Source organism: Myodes glareolus, chromosome 13 (genome assembly GCF_982192425.1).
Source record: "Myodes glareolus chromosome 13, mMyoGla1.1, whole genome shotgun sequence".
In the NCBI taxonomy this organism is placed as follows: Eukaryota; Metazoa; Chordata; class Mammalia; order Rodentia; family Cricetidae; genus Myodes; species Myodes glareolus.
Window position 1 is genome coordinate 8,314,748 of NC_142038.1, and position 24,294 is coordinate 8,339,041.

The 24,294-nt window shown below is 53.5% G+C and overlaps 1 protein-coding gene across 6 annotated transcripts in view; it reads left to right on the forward strand.

The window, feature by feature from the left end:
* Positions 1-444: 444 nt before the first annotated feature.
* Positions 445-24,294, forward strand: part of Nfatc1 (nuclear factor of activated T cells 1) — a 111,564-nt gene continuing 87,714 nt past the window's right edge. For 2 of the 6 annotated variants that reach the window (XM_048419660.3, XM_085676369.2), the window contains exons 1-2: positions 445-871; positions 14,607-15,708. In XM_048419660.3, the coding sequence (XP_048275617.1) occupies positions 745-871; positions 14,607-15,708 (1,229 nt within the window). In that variant the 5' untranslated portion in view covers positions 445-744. Of the gene's footprint in view, positions 872-5,130; positions 5,268-14,606; positions 15,709-24,294 lie in introns of those variants that run through there. The other 4 variants (XM_087895903.1, XM_087895904.1, XM_048419661.3 and 1 more) reach the window with 3 other exon arrangements.

The window sequence follows — 24,294 nt, forward strand, 5'->3', positions numbered from 1 at the left end:
AGTCCCTAAGTCCCCACTCTCCCCAAGAGCCCTTTCTCTTTAAGTCTCCCCTCACCTCCCTTCGCGCCCCTATCTTTCCTCTTGAACACCTTTGCCCACCTCTGAGTGCCACTGCGCACCTCTGGGAGTCCCTTCCAGTCCCTTGAGTCCTCATTACCCCCTGCTGAGTCCTTTCCTTCTCTGCGTGACTGGTCGGTCCACCCCGGGGTACCCCTGTCTAAACCAGGGCGCCCCGCTTGCCCAGTGAACTGCAGCCGCTGCGCGCACAGAGGGCGGCGCTCCGCGACTTGTCCCCCGGGCCCCGCGCGGGCTCGGGAGGGCAGGGGCGTGATGTCACTGCAGGGAGGGGGCGCGGGAGCGGCCGGGCGGGCGGGAGCGGCCGGGCGGGCGGGAGCCGGGGGAGGTGTTTTCCAGCTTTAAAAAGGCAGAAGGCAGAGCCCGGCCCTGCGTCAGAGTGAGCCCGAGAGGCTCCTAACTGGGCGGCAGAGTCGCCGCGCGGATCCGAGCGGCTGGGAACCGGCTCCCGGGCGCGGCACACACCTCCGAACTCGCGGCGAGTCCCGGCCGCAGGCAGGTCTGCCACGCGTGCACACCTCCCGCATGCCACCTCCCCACGGCTCGCGGTGCTGAGCCCGGCCCCGCGCGTGTCGGCGAGGAAGAAGTCCGACTAGGGAGCCGGCCGGGGGCTGCTCGTCGCGCCAGCTCCCGCTCCTCCTCCTGCTGCTCGCCGCCACCGCCGCGTGGATGCCAAGTACCAGCTTTCCAGTCCCTTCCAAGTTTCCACTCGGCCCTCCGGCCGCAGTCTGCGGGAGCGGAGAAACTTTGCGGCCCGCGCCGCCCGCCGGAGGCACCATGAAGGCGGCCGAGGAAGGTAAGCTCCGCGCCCGGTCCTTCGTCCCCAGGTGCCCTGGCCCCCCATGCCTTCCCGCCGCACCCCTCGCCCATCTCTAGCCCTCCTAGACCAGGCTGCCGGGACCAGTCTGCGCGTCCAGGGAGGGGCGCGGGCGTCCGGCCGGACAGCGTGGCACACACTGTGAAGGGTGTCCCCCTGGTGTTTCCCCGGCGCAGCCCAGATTTCTAGCGCACTTTCTTGCCAATAGGTGTCTCCTCTTCTCTAGCGCCAAGTACTCAAACTTGGCTTTGCCTGGGGTCTCGGAGATCCCAGTTGGGGAAACGTGATTCACAGGGGTGAGATTTAAGGATGGGGCCAGGGGAGGACCGTCAGAACCTGGGTGGGGGAGGGTGAAGGCGTGAGGACACCCTAGGATGAAGTGAGGCTTCTTTGGAAAGCAGATAAGGCAAGATCGCCCATTAGGGTGAAGAGCGAATCCATGACATGAAGTTGGAGGGTCTTGCACACCCCCCCACCCAAGGGGTCCGATAGTAGGTGCTTCTCACGAAGTAAGGGCTTGGCCAACTGACCCCAAGTGGTCCAGGCTGCGAGATGCTTCTCAAGTTCTGCCTTAGAAAACGCCTTGGGAAAGACTGAAGAAGGACTGCCAGGTTTCGAGCTACTTCTTCCAGGTAAAGAATAGACGCTGGACTCTTCCCTGACTTGGTAGGATCAGAAGGATAGCATTCCCCAGACCCGCGGTCAGGACCCTTTGTGTTCTTTCACAGGAACCGGTAAAATAACGTTTAAAACATGTAGGCTCCTGCAGGTGTCTTTAGAACACCCTTTAAAGGATGGCTGGCTTTTCAGCTGGAGACTAAGATAACCTGACCTGTGTAGGATGGAACCTGGGAGTCATGCCTCCTAATTCCTTTTTTGGCTCCGAAGATGTTACTTAAATTAATGACCTCAAGATGGACCCCTGCTAGGGTTGGGGGCTCTCTTATTTACGAGAGCAGCCATCCTTTAGACAAGGATGGAAACTTTAGCTTTCTGTGAGACTCTGAGGAGTGTGTCAGGCAGGGGCAGTGGTCCCCAGAGTCAGCCCTGGACACCTTGCTTATCTTCAAACTCAAGCCCTAGAAGTTCAGCACAAATGGATCCAGATTTTCAGGGTCGGCTGTCCTGGGTAGAGAGTATCTGAGTCAAAGGGGGCAGGTATTGCTTGTACCACGCCATCGCCTTCAGTTTTGAAGAGGCCTAAATGTTGTCAAGGATGTGTTGGTAGTCACAGAAGGAGCTCTTGCGACCAGGAAAGTTAACACTGTTTTTGTTGTGGTTTGGATTGTGAATTTCTTGACATTTATTTCCACACACATTCATCACCTCTCTCTCTCCTCTCTCTCTCTCTCTCTCTCTCTCTCTCTCTCTCTGCACATAAAGCCTACATTTCTTTAACTGTAGGGTTACTATTTCATTACTCGATAAGAAATCTTTTCTTCTAAGCCGAGCTTGATGGCTGGCCCCCATAACCCTAGGTGTGATCTTAACACTTGAAAAACTAAAACAGGAGGATTGCCATGAGTTTTGAAGCTAGCCTGGGCAAGAAACCAAGTACCAGGCCAGTGTCGGACTACGGAATAAGACCCTGTGTCAACAAAACAAAACACACAAAAATGATTGGGTGTGTGTGTGTGTGTGTGTGTGTGCAAAAGGAAAAGTCATTATGTGTGTATGTGCGGGGTGGGAGAATGGTCATCTCTTGTGTAACCTGCCTAGAAAAGGAAGTTTGAAATGTCTTTGCTGAAGCAGTGGACTGGAGGTAATAATGTCCTCTGACCAAATCGTGTTGGTCAGAGATTGTGATCCAGTCCTGAGACAAGCAAACCCATACAGGGGAAGGGAACTATACGAAGCAGGTCGGTGTCCGCCATTGCTGAGGACCATGGAGAAACACTACCCTTGAGGAGGCCTTGACCTGGGTGCCAGCTGCTCTCTAAGGTCTTCCCATTTGGTGGGCATCTGGACGGAGGCTCATCAGGCCCAGCCATTTCTGAAGGCCTTGTTGCTCTGCTCTGAAAAATTCCAAGAAACACAAGCCTGTAGGTAGCCACAGCGTCAGAGTTGCCTCACACAACGCCCCACGGGCTCTCGGGAGCTGAACAAAGCTCGCCCTGTTCTTAGCCACTTAGTTTCATGGCATTGTTTCCTAATCCAGATTAGAAAATGCTGCGGCCTTGTACCCTGCTTCATCACTCCCAGCACTGGAGCCGGCCTATTAACATCTTACAGACTTGGGAGGAAGTAGTCCAAGTTAAACACTTCTATCAAAAGTGGAGTGTCTGCCGAACTGGCAAACCAGGCTTCATATCATGTAGAGGACAGGCAAGGGGGCTGGCAGAGGCGTGTGGGAGCATCTCATAAGTAGCTGTGTTGACTGAGTCCTGTGTTGGTGAGCAGACAAGGAGGGAGCCAGAACAGCTCCTGAGAGAAAGGCCCTGTGGCTTCCTTCCTATGGTCCCAGCATCTGGGGGATGCGGACAGCAGAAGCCAAGTGCTTTGCAACTTTAGCAAAAAGCTTTATTCAAAAATCGGACAAGAAGGGTTGTTATGTGTAATTGGGGGAAAGGTGGCTGAAGAGAGATCGAGGTTTCTCCACAGAAAACAGAACTTCCATTTCCCCGAAGGTCAGCAAAAAGCAAACTAAAACCAAACAAGGCTCCACCATGCATCTCAAAGTAAGAACTATTATTAGAAACTAAATCAGGCCAGACTGAACTATAGTTTATCACGGGAGAAAGCCAGCTATTGAAACAGGGTCTTGGGAGAAGTGGCAGCCCACGTGAGGCCCAAGTTAGCCTCCGGAAAAAGCCATCCCCCAGGGCCCAGGGCTGCAGGGCAGGAGGAGGACACAGGGGACACTTGCATCTGGTGGCAGATACTGACACCGACCTTCCTCCTCCTTTCCTTCCTGCCTCCCTCCCTCCCGGGTTCTGATACTGGCCTCTCCTGCACTGGCCACCATTTCCCTGATATTCCAGATGTTGGTTTATGTGGTGCCAAGACACCAGGAAAGTCAGAACAAAAAGCTGGGAGAAACAGGAAAAGATGGATGGGGGCCGCACAGGCCCAGCCTTTTCCTCCCGATTGCTGTGTTCACAGCACTGTTCGAGTGAGTAACACCCAGCACCCAGTCAGCCTCTGGGAGCTCTGAAGTCACCCCTATCAAAAACGGGAGTGTGTAGTGTTTGGGAGCCGAAAGACGGAGGTTATTAGTGCATGAACAGCATTTGCTTTGAGTGAGGTGGCCACCATGGGTAAGCTTGAATAGTTTGTGAGCAACTGTGTCAACCCTCAGGGACCCCCACCCACTTCTTCTTGTCGCTTTCAGACAATTTCTTTAGTAAAAGCAGGACTTAGTTACTTAGCTACTCCAGCGTTTACTGCTAGAAGTTGTTCAGCTCTGGGGTGGGCTCTGGGATGCCTCCTTGAAGGTGGGGGTTCTCCCTCCAGTCATGTTGCTCAAGAAGCAACCTGGAGGAAGCCCTAGATAGATCAGCAGAGGTCATGCTTTGAAAGTTTGTTTATATATATATATATATATATATATATATATATATATATATATATATATATATATATATATATATATATATATTCCCTGTTTTCGAACTTTTGAACTAATCCAGTAGCCTTGGTCTTTTTCCTGGTGCAGGGAAACAGCACGACCCAGGGCACCTCCTTCGGCTGTGGACTGCGCACCACGCTGAACAGGAACCGGGGACCGGCTGCGAGTCCCGGCGACGGGTCCAGGACGCAGCTCCAGCGCCGCCGGCCCTGCGCTTGGGTCTGGAACGACCGCGCACCCCTAAGCTGTTGCGCTCGCCTAGCTGCGACGGGCTGTGCCGGCAGTGCCGACGTTGGGGCGCGGACGGCGGGGCTGCTTGCGGGGGGGGGGCGGGGGGGGACGGGACTGGGATCCTGCGGGGAGGGGACATCCTACGTGAGACCGAAGTCCCACGGGGAGGCGGGGACCCGAGGAGCTGCGCGGGATCCAGCGGGGGACCAGGCATCCTGCTGAGGGGCGGGGATGTTCCTCGGACCGCGCGGTCCTGCGGGCGCGAGTGGAGCCCAGGCTGCGCTCGGGCTCGCGCGCGGAGTTTATTTAAAACTCGGAAGCCGGCGGCCGCGAGCGGCTTGTTTATGTAAACCCGGAAACACCCGGGGGGACAGGGGCGGGACCGGGGCGGGAGGCCGGGGAGGGGACAGGGGAGGGGACAGGAGGCGGGGGCCGCGTCACGCCGGGGACGCGCGCGAGCGCCGGGCGCACCAGTGCCGCGCGACCCCGACATGACAGGGCTGGAGCAGGACCCGGAGTTCGACTTCGATTTCCTCTTCGAGTTCGATCAGAGCGGCGGGGGTGCCGCGGCCGCAGGTGGGTCCGGCGGGGGGCGGCGGGCGCCTGCACCCCGCCGTGGGCCTGAGTTTGCTGAGGTCGCTGGTGCCCGCCCCAACCTGGCAGCAGTCGGGACCCCGGGCCGCCGCCCTGTGCGGCCAGGAGCGACGGGGACCAAGTTACTGCCGGCCGCAAGGAGGCGGGAGGCCACCTGTGGGGCGAGCCTGCCACGCTCACCCGCCGGGCACTTCCTGGCATCGGAGCACCCGGCCGCGGGACAGGGCTCGCCCCTCCTTCCAGGAGGCCCTTACCCGAGGGGAGGCTGTGCCCGGCGCAGGACTTGGACCTCGTAGTTCGGGGACAGATGGTCAGCGGCGCTGCCAGAGGGCGGTCGGAAGCCGCCCTTTCTGAGAGCCCGACTGCTACCGCCGGCCCCGGGAACCCGGAGCCAGGAGGCCCGGCCCTGCGCTGACCGCCACCGCAGCTCCCTCAGCAGGAAGGCTCCACCACTTGGGTTTTCAGTCCACACCTCAGCAACCAGAACCTGTCTTTCATTTTCTCTCCGTCAAAAGTAAAGCTTCCAGTTAGGCCAATAGTCAATGTGCTGTTTACCCAAACTTGATTCTCCTAAACAATAATGTCAGTCCGTTCCTCCCCCCCCCCCCCCCCCAGCAGTTTGACTCTTTTCTCCGTCTGACTTTCTGGTCCAAGTTGCACAGGACCCTAGACAGCTTTCTGTGCTTTCCCTGGGGTCTGTATCCCAGACGTGGGGATGGAACAGACGGGACACTTGTAGCGCACCTCTGAAATGAGCGTGTCATGTTTCCCATAGCATCCACTACCCCCCCCCCTTTTAAAGTTCAACGTCTTGTTCGCCTTTGAAAGTGAATTCTCCAAGTTGGCTGTCACTGCCCAGCAACTGTCATCTGCCTGTCGCTAAAATTCTTTCCTGACTGGTCTCTTTCCTTCTTCCGAGGCCCAGGTTACAGGGCTCTGGGGTCAGTGGCATCCAAGGCAGGCAGGATCTGAAGATAGACCTGAGGGGAGAGATCTGGGGCTGGAAGTGGAGACTCTCTTGGTCTTGTTGTTTTGGGGAAGTTGGATTTGGCCACTGTGGCAGTGCCTGGGGTGTTCTTGAGTTCTCTCCAGAATTCTCTCTCATGCTCCAGGCAAAAGAGCCTATTCCTGACCTCTTCTTAGGATGTCCATGTTGGATTTGGATGAGTGTGGGTCACTGTGGTTCTGGTTCACCTATGATGCCTTTAGTTCCTGTCTCTTTAGGGATAAAGCCATGGAGTAGGGCATAACCTTCCTGGGCTCCCCAAGCTGCCTGCTATTTGGGCAGGGCCTCCCTGTCTTCCTGTGACCCACTTGTTTGCTCTGAAAGACCCAACAATTGACTACAGGCCCAACAATAGGAACAGGGATAAAAACCCAGAACCACGTCCAGGTACCTCATGGTGGCCTGTGGACTGCTTGGGGGAAGAGTATCCTGCTGCCCTGCTGACTGTTATCATATCTTTTTACCTGGGGTGGGGAATGCTAACTTGGTAGTCATCTCCCCAAACCTAAGCTGTGTATCTTTGAGGGCGACGGTGTGTGTGTATGTGTGTGTGTGTACTTGTGTACTTGCTCAGGCCGACATTTGCGACTCTCAGCACCACCAGCACTCCCCCCCACCCAAGGATCTTCGACTCAAAGTTGGACACAGCAGCTCTTTCCTTAGGGGCTCTCCATACGGAGAGACAAAGAATGCCAAAGCTTAGATCCTCCAGGCCCATTCATGGAAGGAACACAGGGTGCAAGTTTCTGCTGTGACCCATGAAAACACTGAGCCGTGGCTCCAGTGAGCCCCAGGCTCTCTTCTGGCCTGGGAAGCAGGTGCCTCCTTGAACTTTGAGTGGCAGTGGGTTTAGGTCACATCCTCCCCTCAGGCACGTGAGGGAGCTTTTGATGGTTTTCTTCTGAAGTAGAGCTGGGTGGAAAGGCGAAGCCTTCTGTGTCTCACGATAGCTCAGGCTAGGTGTGGCCCTAGCAATACAGTGGCCCTGGAAGAGAGTGCACCCTAGAGCCACGCAGAGGCGCAGGGATATGCCTGTGGATGTCCCTGCGAATCGTGGGTCGAGCTGCTGCATCTAAGTCAGCATTTGAAGCTTTCAGGTCACGGGTCACTGGAGAGGGCCCAGAGCAAGGGAGGTCAGCATTGGGACAAACTCTATTCCCTTTTACAGTGTTGAGAGAAGGTGCTGGAAGTCATTCTACGTGTAAATATATGTTACATTTCTGTGTTTTTGTGGTGTGTGTGTGTGTGTAAGAGAGAGAAAGAGAAGAGGAGAGAGAGACTGACTCAGACTTTTTCTTATTACCAATATCATAATTACATTTTATTAATTGCCCAATTACATTATTTATAATACCTAGTCATATGAAGCTACTAAACTCTCCAGTCCCTAGTGAATGGCAGAAAGACCTACACATTATCTGGAATGGGTCTACACATACGTTCACTAATGAGCAAACATTTCTGAGATCAATTGCAAAACCAAGTAACATTTGAGTTTTACAGATCATACTGGGCACACAAATTCAAGTCCTTTTTAAAAAAAGGACTAGGCTACCTCAGAACAAGGGGACATGGTCCCCCTACCACTTACCCATAGAAGGCAGGCTGGGCTGCAATGAGCCTAGGCAGGTTCACTCGGTTGCTCCCCATCGTGTACCGGCCCTGTTGGGCCTTACCAGTCTCTTTGGAGGGAAGGGTACCTGGTGCTCTATTTCCAAAGCACTCAGCACATGCTAGCTAGTAGTGGTAGCTATACAGCAGCCATTTGTGAGCAGAGGAGAAAGAGGGTATTTTGGAGTAAGCAGCCTAGGGCTTAACAGGACTAGATCAACCCTCCCTTCCAGTATCAGGCATCCTTCTGTCTCCACCCTGCCAACCAGTGGGCCAGGGTCAGTTTTGGGGGAGAAGACAGGGCCATAGGCTCCCTTCTGGGACTCAGGAAATAGCTGATTTACTCGTCAGCTGGGAGGCGGGTGTGCCGCTTCCCGCCCCAGGGCTCCTGTTTTGTAAGTTATTTTGGCCTGGCCGCTTAGCTCTGTCTCCGTGGCAACTCAAGAGGAAACTGGCCAAGGCCCTGGGCCCAGACAGCTCTGCCCACCGGCTTCAGGCTTAAACAGTGTTCCGGTGCAAAGGGGGCTTTGCTGCCATGCGATTTGGAAGAGCTGTTATTCTCAAGTGTTTTCTGTTGAGGGGTGCAACTTCTCTTTTCCCAGCGGGATGGAGGAGAACCCATGTTGGTCTGTCACTCCCCACTGTAGGAATCCACAGGAGGGAGTGGGCCTTGCCCTAGGAGAGTGTGCCCTGAGTGTGCCCTGAGTGTGCTAAGGTTTGATGTTTCTGGAAAAGGACTTCAGTCTTTGCTGGAGCAGCAGCCTCCCTGTGATCAAGTTCTAGAGACGTTTTAATCAACGGCAGACTTGTCCGTGCGAGCAGGATCTGTTAGCTCTGTATCAGGTTTTCAAAGGCAGCCCTCGGCTAAGCAGAGCACCTCGGAAACGGAACAATCGAAAGTAACGCTTTATTATGCACCTGGGGGAATGTTGGAGTTCTTCTAGGAAAGATGTGGACCCAGGCTGGACACGGGACCCTTAAGCCTGCTGTGCTGAGCTTATTCGTGGATCATTGGGTGACATTTTCTGTTACTCCAGCAAGCCCCGTTCTCTAGCCTGTAAATCTCCCTTCAGCACATCGTTGCCTGACAGTTCTTCAGAACCTGTTGCTGTCTGTCACTTCCCAGGACTGGCCCAGTGGCCTCTGTGCCGTCCTCCCTAGGTAGTGCCATCCAACACGCGCTAAGTGACCAGCAAGGACTCTGCCGCCCCTGTCGTGTCCTGTCATCTTTTGTTTCAGCCCTAAGTGTGGAAACTTTCAGCCTCACCCGCACCCCTGCAGACAGGCGCTACGGCGTGTAGAAAGACCGGGGTGGGCAGGCATCTGGAGGACAGGACCTGGCTGGCAGGCTCTCGCCGGTTCTATTTCTATTTCTGCGTCAAGTCCTGCAGTGTAGTGCGAGGAAAGGCTAAAGGGGTGTTCCTTAAAACGAAAGGTGAACGTTGGCTGTAATGTGCCGTGCTGTGTGTGTGTGAACAGTGAGTTCTGGTGGTGGTTCTGATAGCCATGCTTATGGGAGAGCGTCACATACATTGGTGTGGCGGACACACAGCGTTGTCATAACTCACTTCAGGCAAGATACCAAGTGCCCCGAACGAGAGCTCCTACAGAATGATTTCCCAGCAGGGGCCATAGGTTACCTGGTGGGCAGCAGACATTCTCCTGCAGCTGCAGTGTCTTAAGAGTTATGCCAGGTGCTTTCATGGTGTGTACTCTTCAGAAGCAGTGCCTTGATACAGTTGAAGTAAATTCTCCCTCAGGATCCAGAGTATTTTGGTCAGTACTGGCTTGTTGGTTTGCTGAGGCCGGTAGGAGCTGGCCAACCGAACAACTCTGGGTTTGCCCAGTGTTGCCTGCACCCCATCGTGTCCACATGGATTTCTGTGCGCAGCAGGGTGACTGAGAGAAATGAGGCAGGGCCCGATGACCTGTGGCCCCTGCAGAGGACGGCTGTGCCTTCAATACGTGTTGTTGCGTGGCAGAGTAGAGGGTGAGCTGCGAGAACTCTTTGCTTTCGACTGTGCTGCTCTTCTGTGGTCCCTGCACCTCCACTTAGTGACCCGGTCGGCAAAAGCCAGGCTGCCAGGCACAGCAGTGTCTGATGTTACATAATCGCACCAACATCTCAGGGTTGGTGAGGGAACTACTGGGAAGCTTGGCATTCCCTATAGACTCTACAAAGCAACCCCTTTGTATGTATAGCTGGAAGTTAGTGCAAGTGAAGGGCTAGCCCTGCCCCCACAGGCTCAGGAGGAAGCTCAGCTGAAGTCAGTCGCCCGCCCTGGAGTCAGTGGGCATGCTCGCTCCAGAGGACTCTGAGAGGCAGACACACCTCTCACAAACAGGCATTTAAGCTTCCATCCTGGAGTTTGACCAAGAAAATTCATGTGTAGGTTAGTTAGTTTTGTTTTTAATATGTTTTTGAGAAAGGGGCACACATAACCCCATGCTAGTCTCTAATTCACTGTGTAGCCAGGATAGCCTCTAATTCATGATCCTCTGCCTCCCCGTCCCGAGCGCTGGGCTCACAGGTGAGCCTGGTTAATGTGGTGCTAGGTATTGTGGCCAAGGTTCCTCCAATGCCAAGCAAGTATTTACTTGGTGAGCTGTCTCCCTAACCTGTTCTGTTTTTTAAAAAATTAATGTTTTATGGATTTTATTTTGCCCTGTTGAATACTATTTTATTAAACATTCTGGTTTAAGTAAAGGCCCCTCTTGTAATGTCCTGGGGCCTATGTGCCACGTTCCACAACTTCCTCTTCCTCTGCATCTGGGCCCAGAGTGAGAAAAACCTCCTTCTTCCTCCTTCTTGGGGCCTTAGAAAACCTGTTGCTAGGGCAGCCCCAAGGAGACAAGCAGAGATTCGCCATGCCGTTTGTCTTCTCCCTGCCGCCGGCCATGTCTTCTGGAATCTTCCAGTTCCACAGGCAGCTGAAGCCCTGGCTTCGTATACTGCAGGGGTGTCAGGGCGGGACTGAGGAGAGCCCATTGCTGAGAGTCTCCAGAGAAGCCTTCCAATTTCCCCTTCCCACTGAAAGAAGGTGGTCAGCTGTGGGGCCAGCCCCGATCTGTAGTACATAGGATCCTTTCACTTGGGAGGCGGAGAACACGAGAGCCAAGTCTCGCACAATCGCAGGTGTGCCACCTTCGGGGTCTTGCAGCGCAAGACTGTCTTCAAGCCACACCTCTGTATGGAGAACTGGGCAAGCCCTGAGCTCAGCTTTCCCAGCATATACACAGCTGCTTGGACGCCAGTGTTTCCCATTAGCCTCAGGCTCATACTGCCTAGTCTTCCAGAGCTGGCTTCCTTTAAGATGAAAACCAGTTCTTTTTCTTTTTTTTTAACATTTACTTATTTTATTTTATTTTATGTGTATTTTGCCTACACGTATAGATGTGCACCACATGTGTGTTTGTTGCCAGCTGAGGTCAGAATTGGGCATCTAGAAGTTCCAGGGGAACTTCTGGGAACTAGAGTTCCAGGTAGTTGTAAACCACCATGTGAGAGATGGGAATTGAACCCAGGTCTTCTGCAAGAGCAACAAGTATTCCCAACCACCAAGCCATCCCTCCAGTCTTGAAAGCCCATTCCTCTTGAGTGTTAGGTGACTGACAGGCTTCCGCTTTGCAGAAGGCTCTAGACAAATGTGGCAGCACAATATTGGCAAGACTTGGCTTCCCAAGCTGATTAGCTGCCTGCTCAGGGCTGGGCCTGTGACGTCAGCTCACCTGGGTGCTGTTTGGGCAGCCATGGCACCCCCATCAGTGCGGTCGCCACTGTTCTTAGGATGTGCGCCTTTTATCAGAAGTGGCGCCTCTGGCAAAAACTTGCCTTGCCATGCTGCTCCCCATGCCTGCTTGGACCCTGGTGGTACCACTGCTCAGAAGGTTGGAGGACAGAGCACAGATGACCTCATCTTCAGGGGCCCTTTGAGTGATGAGCAGGTGGGGTCATGAAGGGGTCACCCATCTGTGGTGGAACGGAGTCTATAATTTCTGAAGACCTTGGGAGATGACCAGAGGAGCGAAGTGATGACCGTCAGAGAAACTTCCTGAAGGGGGGCATGTTTCTGAGGATGCCGTCCACCAGGGAGCACCAACCCAGAAATCCTAGTTTAGAGGTGAACTGAGGAAAGAGAGGCAGACATTAGTTCCAGTTTAAGTGACTGCAAGTCCCCAACACTAGTGAAAGTTTTGTTGAAATCAGTTACCAAAGCGCCCACCGTGTTAGACTATAGTTTCCTTCTTCCTTCCCTCAGTATTCTAGTTAGCAATGGCACGGCGACACTTTGGGGTCTCCGCCTTACACTCCTGGCTTTGGTGGACTAGTTCAGACCTGAATTCTTACCTGAAGATGGGCAGATTCTGGCCACGGCTTCTGAACCATGGCCAGACACTGGACACTGACTGTGCTTTTCTGTTGAGAGTTCCAGATTGGGAAATGCTGCGCCAGCGGAGGGAGATCTCTGCAGCACCATCTTTCCATGTGTCTCCCACCTGTGTGCGACAGCAAAGCATAGGAAGCATAGAGAACCCCTCCTCCCTGTGCCTCCCCCCCCCCATTTTTGCCTTTCTCCTTCTTTTGCCGAGATGACTCTTCAGACAGCCTCTGGCAATAACAAAAGAGAAGCAGGCGTTTGGACATAGGCAGCGCTGCTCCCGCATAGGGTCGCTGGTAGCCTGCTCCAGACTTGCCTGTTGGTGACCTCACAGAGTAGCCAGGTCGTCTGTCTGTTTCACCAGCCAGCCTTTGGTCTTAGGCCTGATTTTCCCACTTGCTCATCTCATACCTACTGGGTTCTTTGGGACTAGTGTTCTTTCTCATTATGTACCATGGACAGTCCGTGTCCACCCCCATCAGTCTTCCCCATGGCTGTACTTGGGGTGCTGGGGGTGGCCTGCCTCTATCCAAGGCTGGGATACACAGTTGGACATGAAGGGGGGTTTAATGACAGTGGACAGCTCTGCAGTCTTGTCCAGTGCTTATGAAGTCAGCCTGAGCTTAGGAACTCAGCAAAGGCCTACTCTGAGACCAGACAGCACTAGCCATCAGTTCTGTCTCTTCAGAAGCGTTGCCTTCTCTAGAGAGTGACTTTAGAGTAATTTAGAACAGTGTCCTTTTCAGCGGTAGGCTCCAGCTTCTTGAGGTGTGGCGTTCTGAAGGGCAGCATAGCAAGGACCCTCCAACCACGGCCTTGGCTGCAGGGTCCACCTGGCACAAAGGCAGCTTCCTGTTTCGGTTGCTTCTGATTCCTCCAGCTGTCCCTTGTTCCTCTTTGTCTCAGCTCTGGTCTTTCCAGAGGGCCACGGTGACCTAGGGATTGAGGACTACAATGTGTCCTCTTGCTGGACTCCGGAGTGGGACCCTTGCCTACCTCATAAAGGGGCCGCTGTGTGGCTGGAGGGATTGTGAGCTCCCCACTAATGAGAGAAGACTGCAGCAAGCAATGATGGAAATTTTCTAACCTACCTGAGGCCTGGTTTGTTCCTCCTCGGAAATATCCTAGGGTTTGGCTGGTGCTCCGAGACCCTAGCTTTGCTGTAGTTTTTCCCTGCTGGTTTCTGAACCAGGGATTAACAGCGAGCTGTGCCTTCCCTGAGCACGCTGTCTCCCAGGCAGGCACGGAAGCCCGGCGTGGAGCTAGGACTTCCTTGTGCTGATTCCCATGATTCAGAGACCTGGAAACGCTCGTCTCCAGACAAATGTGAGTGACTTTGGGATGCCGAGAGCCCTTTCTGACGAGAAATCCAGAAGCAAGCCTTTCCTGTCGAGTGCTAATTAGAATAATGATTTTTTTTTTAAAAAGTGTTTATCAAGATATAATTAGCACATAATGGCTCCGAGATCTAGCCGTGCCTTAGAACCATCTGTTTTGTTTAAGAAGCTCTGGAAGATAGATTTCTAGGTACCAGCCAGCCTCGGTAGCAGAGAGAGACTTCAGAATTCACATTCGCATCCATCCTTTGAGTGTGCTTTTCGCAGTCAAGCATGTGGGCTGCTGGGTAGCGATTTTCCAGTAAACACCTGCTTAGATGTCCGAGTCCCTGTGTCTAAAGCTCATAACTCCGTTGACCTATACACCTGCCATTCTTCCTCCCTCCCTCCACAGTCTGCCCAGCCACTGTCCATCTTTCTGTCCGTCATCTGCCACTCATGCACGGCCATCTGTGAAGTACAGTGAACACCTGGCTTGGAACTCACACCCCCCCTGCCTTGCCCAGCCTCTGAAATGCTAGAATTACCAGTCCAAGGCTCTGCAGACAGCCATGAACCAGAAGGCTGGAGCATGGCTTCTACTGGTCAGAGGGATGGGAGGATAAAAATGTATGTTAGCTTGTGATGCACGCCAGAGAGAGGATCTGGGGGAGGGATAAATTGGAGAAGATAACTCAGCTATTGGACTAGGATATAAAATCATTACAGTGGCTACGGAATGCGGAGTTTAAATAGCAAGGACAGTAAGGGACAGCTGTGCGGCATTTGGCGGAGGACATCTGGCCGAGGAAGGCTGTTGTGCTGGAATAGAGTGAGGTCTAGAGTCAAGCAGGAGGCCTTGGAGTCCTTGTGGCAGCCTGACCTCAGGATGCTTCCAGAGGCTACTCCTGGGGCCTGGAGTCCTCGGGGGGGATGCCCCAGGTCTTGCCTTTGAGAGTTTCTAAGGCTGCTCACTGGCCTCATCTCTTCTCTTTCTCGTTTCTTCCAGAACACTACAGTTATGCATCCCCTGGCATCACCTCGACTCTGCCCCTTCCCACAGCGCACACCTCCCTGCCAGCCCCATGCCATGACCTCCAGACATCCACCCCGGGCATCTCAGCTGTTCCTTCAGCAAATCATCCCGCGAGTTATGGAGGGGCTGTGGACAGTGGGCCCTCGGGGTACTTTCTGTCCTCTGGAAACACCCGGCCCAACGGGGCCCCGACTCTGGAGAGTCCCCGAATTGAGATCACTTCCTACCTGGGCCTCCACCATGGCGGCAGCCAGTTCTTCCACGACGTGGAGGTGGAAGACGTGCTTCCCAGCTGCAAGCGGTCACCATCCACGGCCACCCTGCACCTGCCCAGCCTGGAAGCCTACAGAGACCCCTCCTGCCTGAGCCCAGCCAGCAGCCTGTCCTCCAGGAGTTGTAATTCCGAGGCCTCCTCCTACGAGTCCAACTACTCGTACCCGTACGCGTCCCCCCAGACCTCTCCGTGGCAGTCCCCCTGCGTGTCTCCCAAGACCACGGACCCAGAGGAGCCCTTTCCCCGAGGCCTGGGTGCCTGCCACCTTCTGGGGTCTCCAAGACACTCCCCATCCACCTCTCCACGCGCCAGTGTCACGGAGGAGAGCTGGCTGGGTGCCCGTGGCTCCCGGCCCACATCCCCCTGCAACAAACGCAAGTACAGCCTCAACGGCCGGCAGCCCTCCTGCTCACCCCACCACTCGCCCACACCGTCCCCGCATGGCTCCCCTCGGGTCAGCGTGACCGAGGACACCTGGCTCGGGAACACCACCCAGTATACCAGCTCTGCCATCGTGGCGGCCATCAACGCCCTGACCACTGACAGCACCCTGGACCTGGGTGATGGCGTCCCTATCAAGTCTCGAAAGACAGCCCTGGAGCACGTACCCTCAGTGGCCCTCAAGGTAGAGCCAGCCGGGGAAGACCTGGGCACCACCCCGCCCACCTCTGACTTCCAGCCCGAGGAGTTCGCCTTCCAGCACCTTCGCAAGGGTGCCTTTTGTGAGCAGTATCTGTCGGTGCCACAGGCCCCGTACCAGTGGGCAAAGCCCAAGTCTCTGTCCCCTACATCATACATGAGGTAAGCAGCCTCCAGTTGGAGCTGAACTGTGTTTGGGGGGGGGGGCGTGCAGGAGGGGATGTGGCTGGGGAAGAGGAGAGTATTGCCCTGGCTTCTCTGTAGAGATATGGTATGCTGGTACATGTAGCATTGTCCCTACCCCCTTGTCTTCTCTGGTGGTAGCTCCCTATAGGCCATCTCTGTCTGCCTGTTCCTTTTCTAAGGACACCTCAAACTAGATTAGGGGACCCCCAAGAGTATTGCTTCACAGACACTAATTTTTTTGGAGGTCACGTTCACAGGTGCCAGGGCCAGCACTAGAATTCTGTGGCTGCCGTTCTGCTCAGACTGAGGGTCATCAGACACCCACAGTTGTATTTTGAGTAAGCCCAGCGAGGCAGTCACCCCCCTGTGTGTTCTGCCTGCCTACCAACTTCCTTTCTCTGCCTTAATTGCTGTCGCCATGCTGGCGCAGATGGGCTCTCAGCTCCACGGTCCCCCAGAGCAGCCAGCTCACTAGGGTTCCAGCACCAACCCTGCCACCGCCTCCCAGGAGACCAGTACATGCTTGCTGGCAGTCTGCTCAACAGGGAGCTGGAGCGTGTTACAAAACTCCGGTCTTAAGTTGTTGGTTTTTCTTTTAAACAGGATGTATAGGGCTGTTTGCCATTTACCAGGTCCATTTAACCAACTCAGGGCTTTTATTTTGAAGTAAACAGCTTTCTGGACAGGTGTGCCCCTTGTGACGCCTGGCAGGCTGCTTTCTGCTCCAGGGTTTTCACACGAGGCATTAAAGCATCTACTCAGGCTGTTGAAAGCACATGTGACACCGGACTCTGGACCACTTCCACGCGCTGAGGCACCTCTGATCCAGGCCGTCATGGAGCAGGGGCTGTCTAAGGCCTGGCGCTTCCTTTTTGCCTCCCTTCCATCTCTGTCTCTGCAGGGCAGACTCAGGCCTACGTGGGGCGCGGCCACCTAGTATTTGGTGCCCTGATCTCTAGTGACTATGAGGCCAGTAGCTCCAGAATTCAGTTGGAGTTTTGGGGTTCTTGTCACACAGTGCAGCCACATGGCCATGTGGGACTGGGGCCACTCCAGGGGATGTAGTGACCGGCTGTGAGTGATACTACTGGACGCTTCTGTAAGGGGCAGCAGCGGGGAGGAAGACTAATGTGAGATGAGCCTGTGCTGGGCACAGAATGTGAGCTGAGGGCAGGAGGGTGGAGCAGAGCTGTTTCCTGTCTTGCAGGATACAGGCCTCTGTCAGTCTGTCCGCTGTCCCTCTCTCTGTCCGAGGGGCTCAAAGGGCTGGCAGTTCAAGCTATGTCATCAGGACCTGTCGAGATTTATCTAAAATACTGGAAGCTAAAATACACAAACAATTGTCGGGCCTACTGTACCATCACCGTGTTTAACTAAAACCAAGAATATTTCAACACTGGCCTCTCAACCTCTCAGTCTCTCAGCTCACAGCCATCAGCATTACACGATTTGTTTGTGGTTCGTGGACAGTGAAGGCCATTGTCACTCACTGAGACTCAGTGGGACTCCTGAGATCAAGGGAAGAGGGATGTCCTAAAATATAACTGAAGCCATAGCAGTAAGAGCCTTGTAAAATTAAGATTCAGGTAAGCACGTGGGTGGCATACTGGGGCTGGAGTGACAGGAACCGTAGACTGGTTGCTTTTCCACCAGGTGTCTGCTCTCTCCCAGGGGCTGGAAGCCCAAGGTGAATGTGTGTGTGGTCAGCGGGCTCCTCCTGCGACTCCTTCCTTGGCTTCCAAATCGCTATCCTCTCCCCCTGTGTTCCATGGTCATTCCTCTGCCTTCCTTTAACTCCCCAGACCTGGATGTGGGTTCACGCTAGTGATACCACCTTGGTCACCTTTAAAGGTACTTTCTCTGGATCAGTCACCCTCTGGGGTACTGGGAGCCAAGAGTCCAAGTTAAAACTACGGGGACACAGTTCAAAACTGACTGCATGCCTTTCTTTTTCAGGGAAATAGTAAACTGCCTCTAAACTTGAAATTTGTCCCCATGTTATGTTTTTTGGTTGGGTATTTCTGGTGGCACACAGCTGGCTGTCTGCCCGTCGCAGCCTGCCCGCGTCACGGGCCCTGGAAGGCGGGTGATGTTGTTTTCCTCTGCTTAGGAGCACTGACAGGAGCCTACTGGCCCGTGAGCCTATGGTCTCTGTCTCGTGGTCATGAAATTCCTGTGAGCTAACACAAACAAACACCACCCCATCCTGGGGGTTGACCTTCTCCTTTACCCACTGTTTTGTTTCACCTAAAATATGTTTCCTGGTCCCTTTTAGTGGATTTCCATAAACTCACTAATGGCTGCTCCAGGCAGCTGGGAGCTCAGGTGGAGAGGAAATGTGGGGTGATTTGACCATCACCGCGAAGAAGCCAGACTCCCTCCCCACAGATGCTCTTAGTGGACAAGCAACAGGCAGCAGGGACCTGGAGGTGCCCCTGGAAGGCTGTGTTCCCATGTGTCCCCTAGATTTGGTCTGCCTGAAGAGTTCCCCCGGGGTGAATCCCCGCCCCCACCCCATCCTGGGTACGGTGCCTCCCTCATACTTTCAATTTCATCTGGGGATCTCGTTTGTTCTTTTCTGTGGTGTGCGCTCCCTGTCCTGCTCAGGGTACTCCAGTTAGCTCCACGGCATAGGTCAAGAGTGACACTGAATTCTTGGTACAACTGAAGAAATTACATTTGTGGCGCTAATAAGAACAGTGGACAGGGTTCCGCGGTTTTAGCCGCAGGCTCCAACTGGATGTTGCTGTGGGAAATGGCACAGCCGTTGTGACGACTTGCTTGAGTCTCAGTGAGGGCAATAGCCGTGGCAGATGCCTTCTATGCAGGCAGAGCCACCATTGTGTTGCTGCTGAGCCTGGGGAGGAGTGGGCCAGGGGTGGCAGTGGGAAACCAGGGCACTGGCACCTACTGAAGTGTGGGAAGGGCGCGCCCCAGAGTGCCTGTGTCTGGAGATGCCAGTTCACATTAGCTTGTTCCTGGATGTGATTTTCAGATTGTGACTTTTAAGGAATTGTGTGTAGTGTATGAACGTGTGTGTACGTGTGTGTGTGTGTGTGTGTGTGTGTGTGTGTACGAGCATGCCCGCATGTGCTCATACTCACACATGTGGAGGTTCAACTTTGGATATCTTTTTCTTTTCTATTCTCTTTCTTTCTTTCTTTCTTTTTTTTTTTTTTTTTTTTTTGAGAAAGCACACGGCCCCTGCTAGGCTGGTAGGCAGATGAGCTTCAAGGATTCACTCACTTCCCCGCCCCCAGCGCTGTGGTTACAGATGTGTGCCACAGCTCCCAGCTTTTACATGACTGCTCAGGCCCCCATGTTTACATAAACAGCAGGCACTTCGCTGACATGCTACTCCACAGCCACATGAAAGGACTTTTAGATTCACCCGAGGGACCTAAGGTTTAAATGGCTGTCCATCCATCCCATCCAGACTTCACAGCGTACCTGTGCTGTGTGTCAGAGCTTGGGCCAGCTCTCCATAGAGGCATTTTCTTTCTTTCTAGGACAGGCTCAGGGGACATGTCTTACTGTCCTAGTGTCCTCAGCCAGCACGATCTCTGGACTTGCCTATAAAAAGGCAAAATCACATGAGGAATTCAGATAAAAAGGAACTGGTTTGGGTCTAGTGGATGGCTTTTACCTGTGTCTGCGGCTTCAGTGGCGTGTTTGCTGAGTTAGGCTGCGATGCACAAGCCATTGCTTTCTGAAGAATAGTATTCCCAAGGGGTGGGGCAGGCTTGGCAAACAGCTTTGATTCAGGGAGTTGGCTTGGTTCAGATGATAAGAAACGGGTACTACGTTCAAATCCGTTTATGTCAGCCGTTGTTTCTTTCAGGCTTTGGCTGTGATGTTGGACGCCTTGGTGATACCAGTGGCTTTGATGCTGTGCACAAGTGTTAGCTTCAAAAGGGCCAGCCAGTCCTCTTGCATTTAAGGTTATCAGAGGAGCTCAGAGTTTATCCTACATGGGAATGAGATTAAATATGCCTGTAGATGTTCACAGCAAATCCAGGTCTTGTCTTTCTCCACGCTTGCCCAACCACTCTCATCAGGGGATTTTCACTTCGGATAGCTGCTCTGTGAATCCAGGATCCTTGTAGCCCAGGGAGGGCTCCATGTCTGTGAAGATTGTTCTGGCTCATTCAGGTCCTCAGGTCCTTGGTGGTGACAGCCCACCTCAGGCCTCTGGTGGCCAAATTGGCCTCTTCGTGTCTCTGGCATCGGCCAAGAACATCCAGTCTCTGGGCTCTGGGAGGCTCATTAGAGCCATGATGATTGTGGATTTGTTGCAAGCTAGAGTCTAGGAAGGCCCTGCCCTTCTTTAGAGCACAGAGGGGCAAATGAATTGGTGGCTACAGGGAGCAGAATCTCCCCAGTGAACTAGACTGTACTGTGGACTTAGGGGTGCTCGCAACAGCTCCTTGGGAGATGGTTCTGTGACTAATAAAGCAGTTTACAGCCATTCCTAATCCCCATCTATATAAATTTCAGTACCACGTCAAGGTATTATCAGTACTCTGACTATGTGATTACTAGTACTTTGCCAGAGGATTCCCAGTCTTGATATCCAGGTCCCTTGAGAACTACTCTCCTCTGGGGGGAAACTTAGTGCTACGTTATTTCCAAGCGGTTCTTACTGCATCCTGAGGGCAGCGTCCTAGCTCTTGTTTTAGGACCACCCTCCTAGGTGCTAAGCGTGTTGGCTCTCCAGCATCTCCCCCTAGCCTTCGTCAGTGTGCATTGCTCAAAGTCAGGTATTGAGTGAAACTCACTGTCTCCCCCTGTGCTGGTGAGAGCAATGTAGCATCTCCGCCCAGCAGAGCCAGACTCCTCTAGCAAGTGACACACAGAGACAAGACATCCAGGCAGAGGCTCTGGTGGAAAAGGACGAGGCTGCCACAGGTTGTGGGTCCATGGATGTGCACTTTTTGTTCTCAGGAATTATCTGCTGTTTGTTCTTGGTTTTGGCGTTGGCCCTTGATATCCCTGCCCCAGTTCCAGGAGAATGTCGCACCAGGTGGGGCGCCACACCCATCTTTTTTTTGTGCTACAAAGACCCTGGATGTCTCTGGGGACTTGGAGAAGGAGGAGGGAGGGTTGGTTTGAGACTGGGAAGAAGTCCCTGTCACCCCGTCCATATCTTAGGAGGCTTTGCAGATAAAGAAGCACTGGACCATGTCAGGTCCCCACACAGCCACCTCATCACTGACAAAAGCCCAAGGAGGTCCCTTGTTAATGTGCCCAGATGATAACTGATAAAGCCAGGACAGGCGTTCAAGATGAGCTGATCTCAAAGCCTGCACCCCAAATGCAACTCTGTGATTCCCCCTCCCCCCAACTCTAAGTTCTTCTATGGGGTCAGCCCTCACATGAGCCCTATGTAATACAGGGAGGGCATAGGGGCTCCAGAGCAGGGCTGAACCCAGGCCTTTCTGGGGAGAGCCAGAGCCCAAGAACTCACTGATCCTCCAGAATGGGGCTGCCTTCTAGAGCCTTTGGGGTTATAGGCAGAGCACTTAAGACCTGGGAGCTGTGTATGGAATCCTCTGTCCACTCCTGCTGTGCCCCTGTAGAGTTATTGTATGCCTAAGATGTTGGGTTCTTGTTCCTGGTGTCAGTTCACAGTTTGAGACTTGGAGAACAGACCTTGCCTCATTTACATCTGCCTGGAAAGTTAGCCTGCTGTTTCAGCTAGGACATTCAAGGAGGCTGTGAACACGAAGCTCCATCAGTATAGGGGATGTTGGCCTTTGGTTTCCTCTGAGCATTCTGTGAGGAAAGGGGAACTCACACACTTCCACGTTCCAGGGGAAATTAAGATGACAGCAATCTTTGAGGGTTGGAGCTCAGGCTCCCCTGGTTGTCCTGGAACTCGCTTTGTAGGCCAAGCTGGTTTTGAACTCACAGAGACCCACTCGCCTCCGCCTCCCAGGTGCTGGGATTAGAGGCGTGCATCACCACCATCCAGCTGAGCTGAGGCTTTTTAAATGCAAACCACTAGACCTTAGTTGCTACTGGTCTCAGGTAATCAAACTGCAGCTTCATGTCCTCAGGAGGGAAAAGAGGCTGTACCTGGTCTTGGTTGTCCCCAGTCAGGTCTGGGAGTGTTTTGGCTTGGAAGCTTTCACCAGTCTCGAATTTTAAGAATCTGCCAAACTGCTAAAACCCTGACTGGGAGGGAGTGTCCAAGACCACATGCCTCTGTCGGTGACTACTGATGAAGCAGTCAAATTTCTGCTCACAGGCTTTCATCTGAGAAAAGTTGCGGGGAGTCATTGCTGGTTAGAGTCGGGGCTGCCTATTGAGCAATGTCTGCCTTGGGAGGAAACCCAGGTGGGAAATAATTGCTCACTTCTAATATACAACTGTTAGCTGCAAGACAATAGGGCTGTGTGTGTGTGTGTGTGTGTGTGTGTGTGGAGAGAGAGAGAGAGACTGGAGGACATTCTCAGGTATCATTTCCTCAGGTTCCAGCCACCACCAGCTTTTTCTTTTTCTTTTCTTTCTTGTTTTGTTCTTTTTTTTATTTTAGAGAGAGACAGAGGGGTCTCTTACTGTCCTGGAACTTGCCTGTTATGATTCTGGGGATTAAGCTCGGGTTCTGAGCTTGCAGAACACACATCTGACTGACTGCTAGCCTCGGAGTTTGTCTTTTTGTAATCTACTCCGAAGTCTCTCCCAGTGGCAGGAGGGTGATGTGTCGGGACCTATGCAGCCTAGTCTTAAAGATCTTTGTCAGGGAAGCGCCTATAAGGCAAAGGAGGACTTAGCTACTATGGAAGCTTAGGCACGGCATGTGGACACTGCCCACCACACCTGGCCAGCATTGCAGATGCAAGGGTTCCAGCCCCATCGGAAGGTTTCCCTTGGGACGTGATGGTCATATGCACATAGTCTTCAGATGCAAACTGAAGCAGATGTGCCGAGAGGTTTGGCACAGGAGTGGCCACGCACCTTTGCCCCAGCCATGGGCAGTCCTGCACAGGTTGACCGCCCAGCTCTGCCCCTGCTATCTGGGCTGCTGCTTCCAGAAGAGCCACTCAGGCCACCAGGATGAGCACAATGCCGACTTCGAGACCCATGGAAATACTTAGCTCACCCAAGCAGGCGAATGTGCCTAAAGCCCCAGGCAGTAACTTCCTATGGTAACTTTGTTTTCACTGGAACCAGGACTTGAGAACGAAGGAGGCATGGGCAGCCAGTGACACTAATGGCCTAGAATCTCTAAGCTAGGCGCCGAGCTGTGATACCGTATGTGGGTGTCCGACTATAGGTGCTGATTCTGCAGGAGACAGAAGCCCTGTGGTATGGTGAGGTTCTCTGACCTTGGGCCAAGGTGCCCAGCCTGCTTCACGTCTCCTGATGATTGAGGGATATCTGTCTTGTGACAGCTCAGAGCATCGTAGCTAAAACGAGGGAGCTTGCTTTAGATGACCATAAACGGCAGTGGGTTCTCCGTGGGTTGGCACAGACTTAACCAACTTTCAGAACTTGACCAGCAACTGTTTCAGTATCAGTTGGAACCCAAGTTGTAGGAAGGCACTGAAGCGCCCTGTGGCTTGCTTATCCTTCGGCCTCTGCTCCCTTGTGCCGCATTCAGCATTCACAATACTGTGTTAGTTTGTTTTGATTTTCATTTTTTCATAAATAACTCATGGCAGGTGTGGCCTAAAGCATTCTCATTATTAAAACATCAGGGATGTGTGCGCTGATCAGTGGCAGCTGCTAGGAGTTGCTCGGTGGCTAGAGAGAGGCACGGCGTGGAAGAGGAAGGGGGGTGCGCAGGAGAAATGCCGGGTATGCAGAAGTTGGGCCTGCCCCAGGGCGGAGGGAGCAGGAAAGGGCACACGGTTCCTTTCCCACAGAAATCCTCCTGGGAAGTGTTCTCCATCTGTCCTTCCTCATTTCTTTGTTCTTTGTTTTCCAGTTGGAAGCAGGTGGGCAGGGCAGAGACCCAGAGTCTGGCTAGAGACCCAGGAGCTCTGGTCTCACGGTGCCGGGCTCATGAGTTCTGCCCTCCACCCACCCAGGTGCCAGGTGGTAAGAGTTATCCAGTCAATGATGGGATACCAAACCTTAGAGGGCAATTCTTGAGCTTTGGATGCACAAGAGGAGGCTCCTGGGATGTCCTTGGGTCAGGGAGGTCTGGGGGTGAAGGGCAGAGTGTCCAAAGAACTGGAAGAAGTGTTTCCTTGGAGACACTCCACACCCTCATTGATGAGATCTCAGAAAGCAGCCAGTGTATGAAGTCTGTGAATCTGCAGTTGTAATACACACATGTAGACCTGGATGAACACATACTTGCTTGTGTATACTCATGTGCCTACTGCCTGTTTCCTAGAAGTTCTAGATTTGTGACTTTGACTGGGTCTCCTGAGCCAGGCATGTCCTTTGCTTTCTGTTACAGGGGCTCCTGCCCACTGGACTCTGCTCACCTCCTAGGCAGGAGTCCCTAGAATTCCCTGCCCCACACCCCACTCCTGGGCCAGCACAGGGGTAGGCTGGGTAGGGCACAGAATGAGTGGAACCCACGCTCTGGGTTATTGCTTTTCGGCT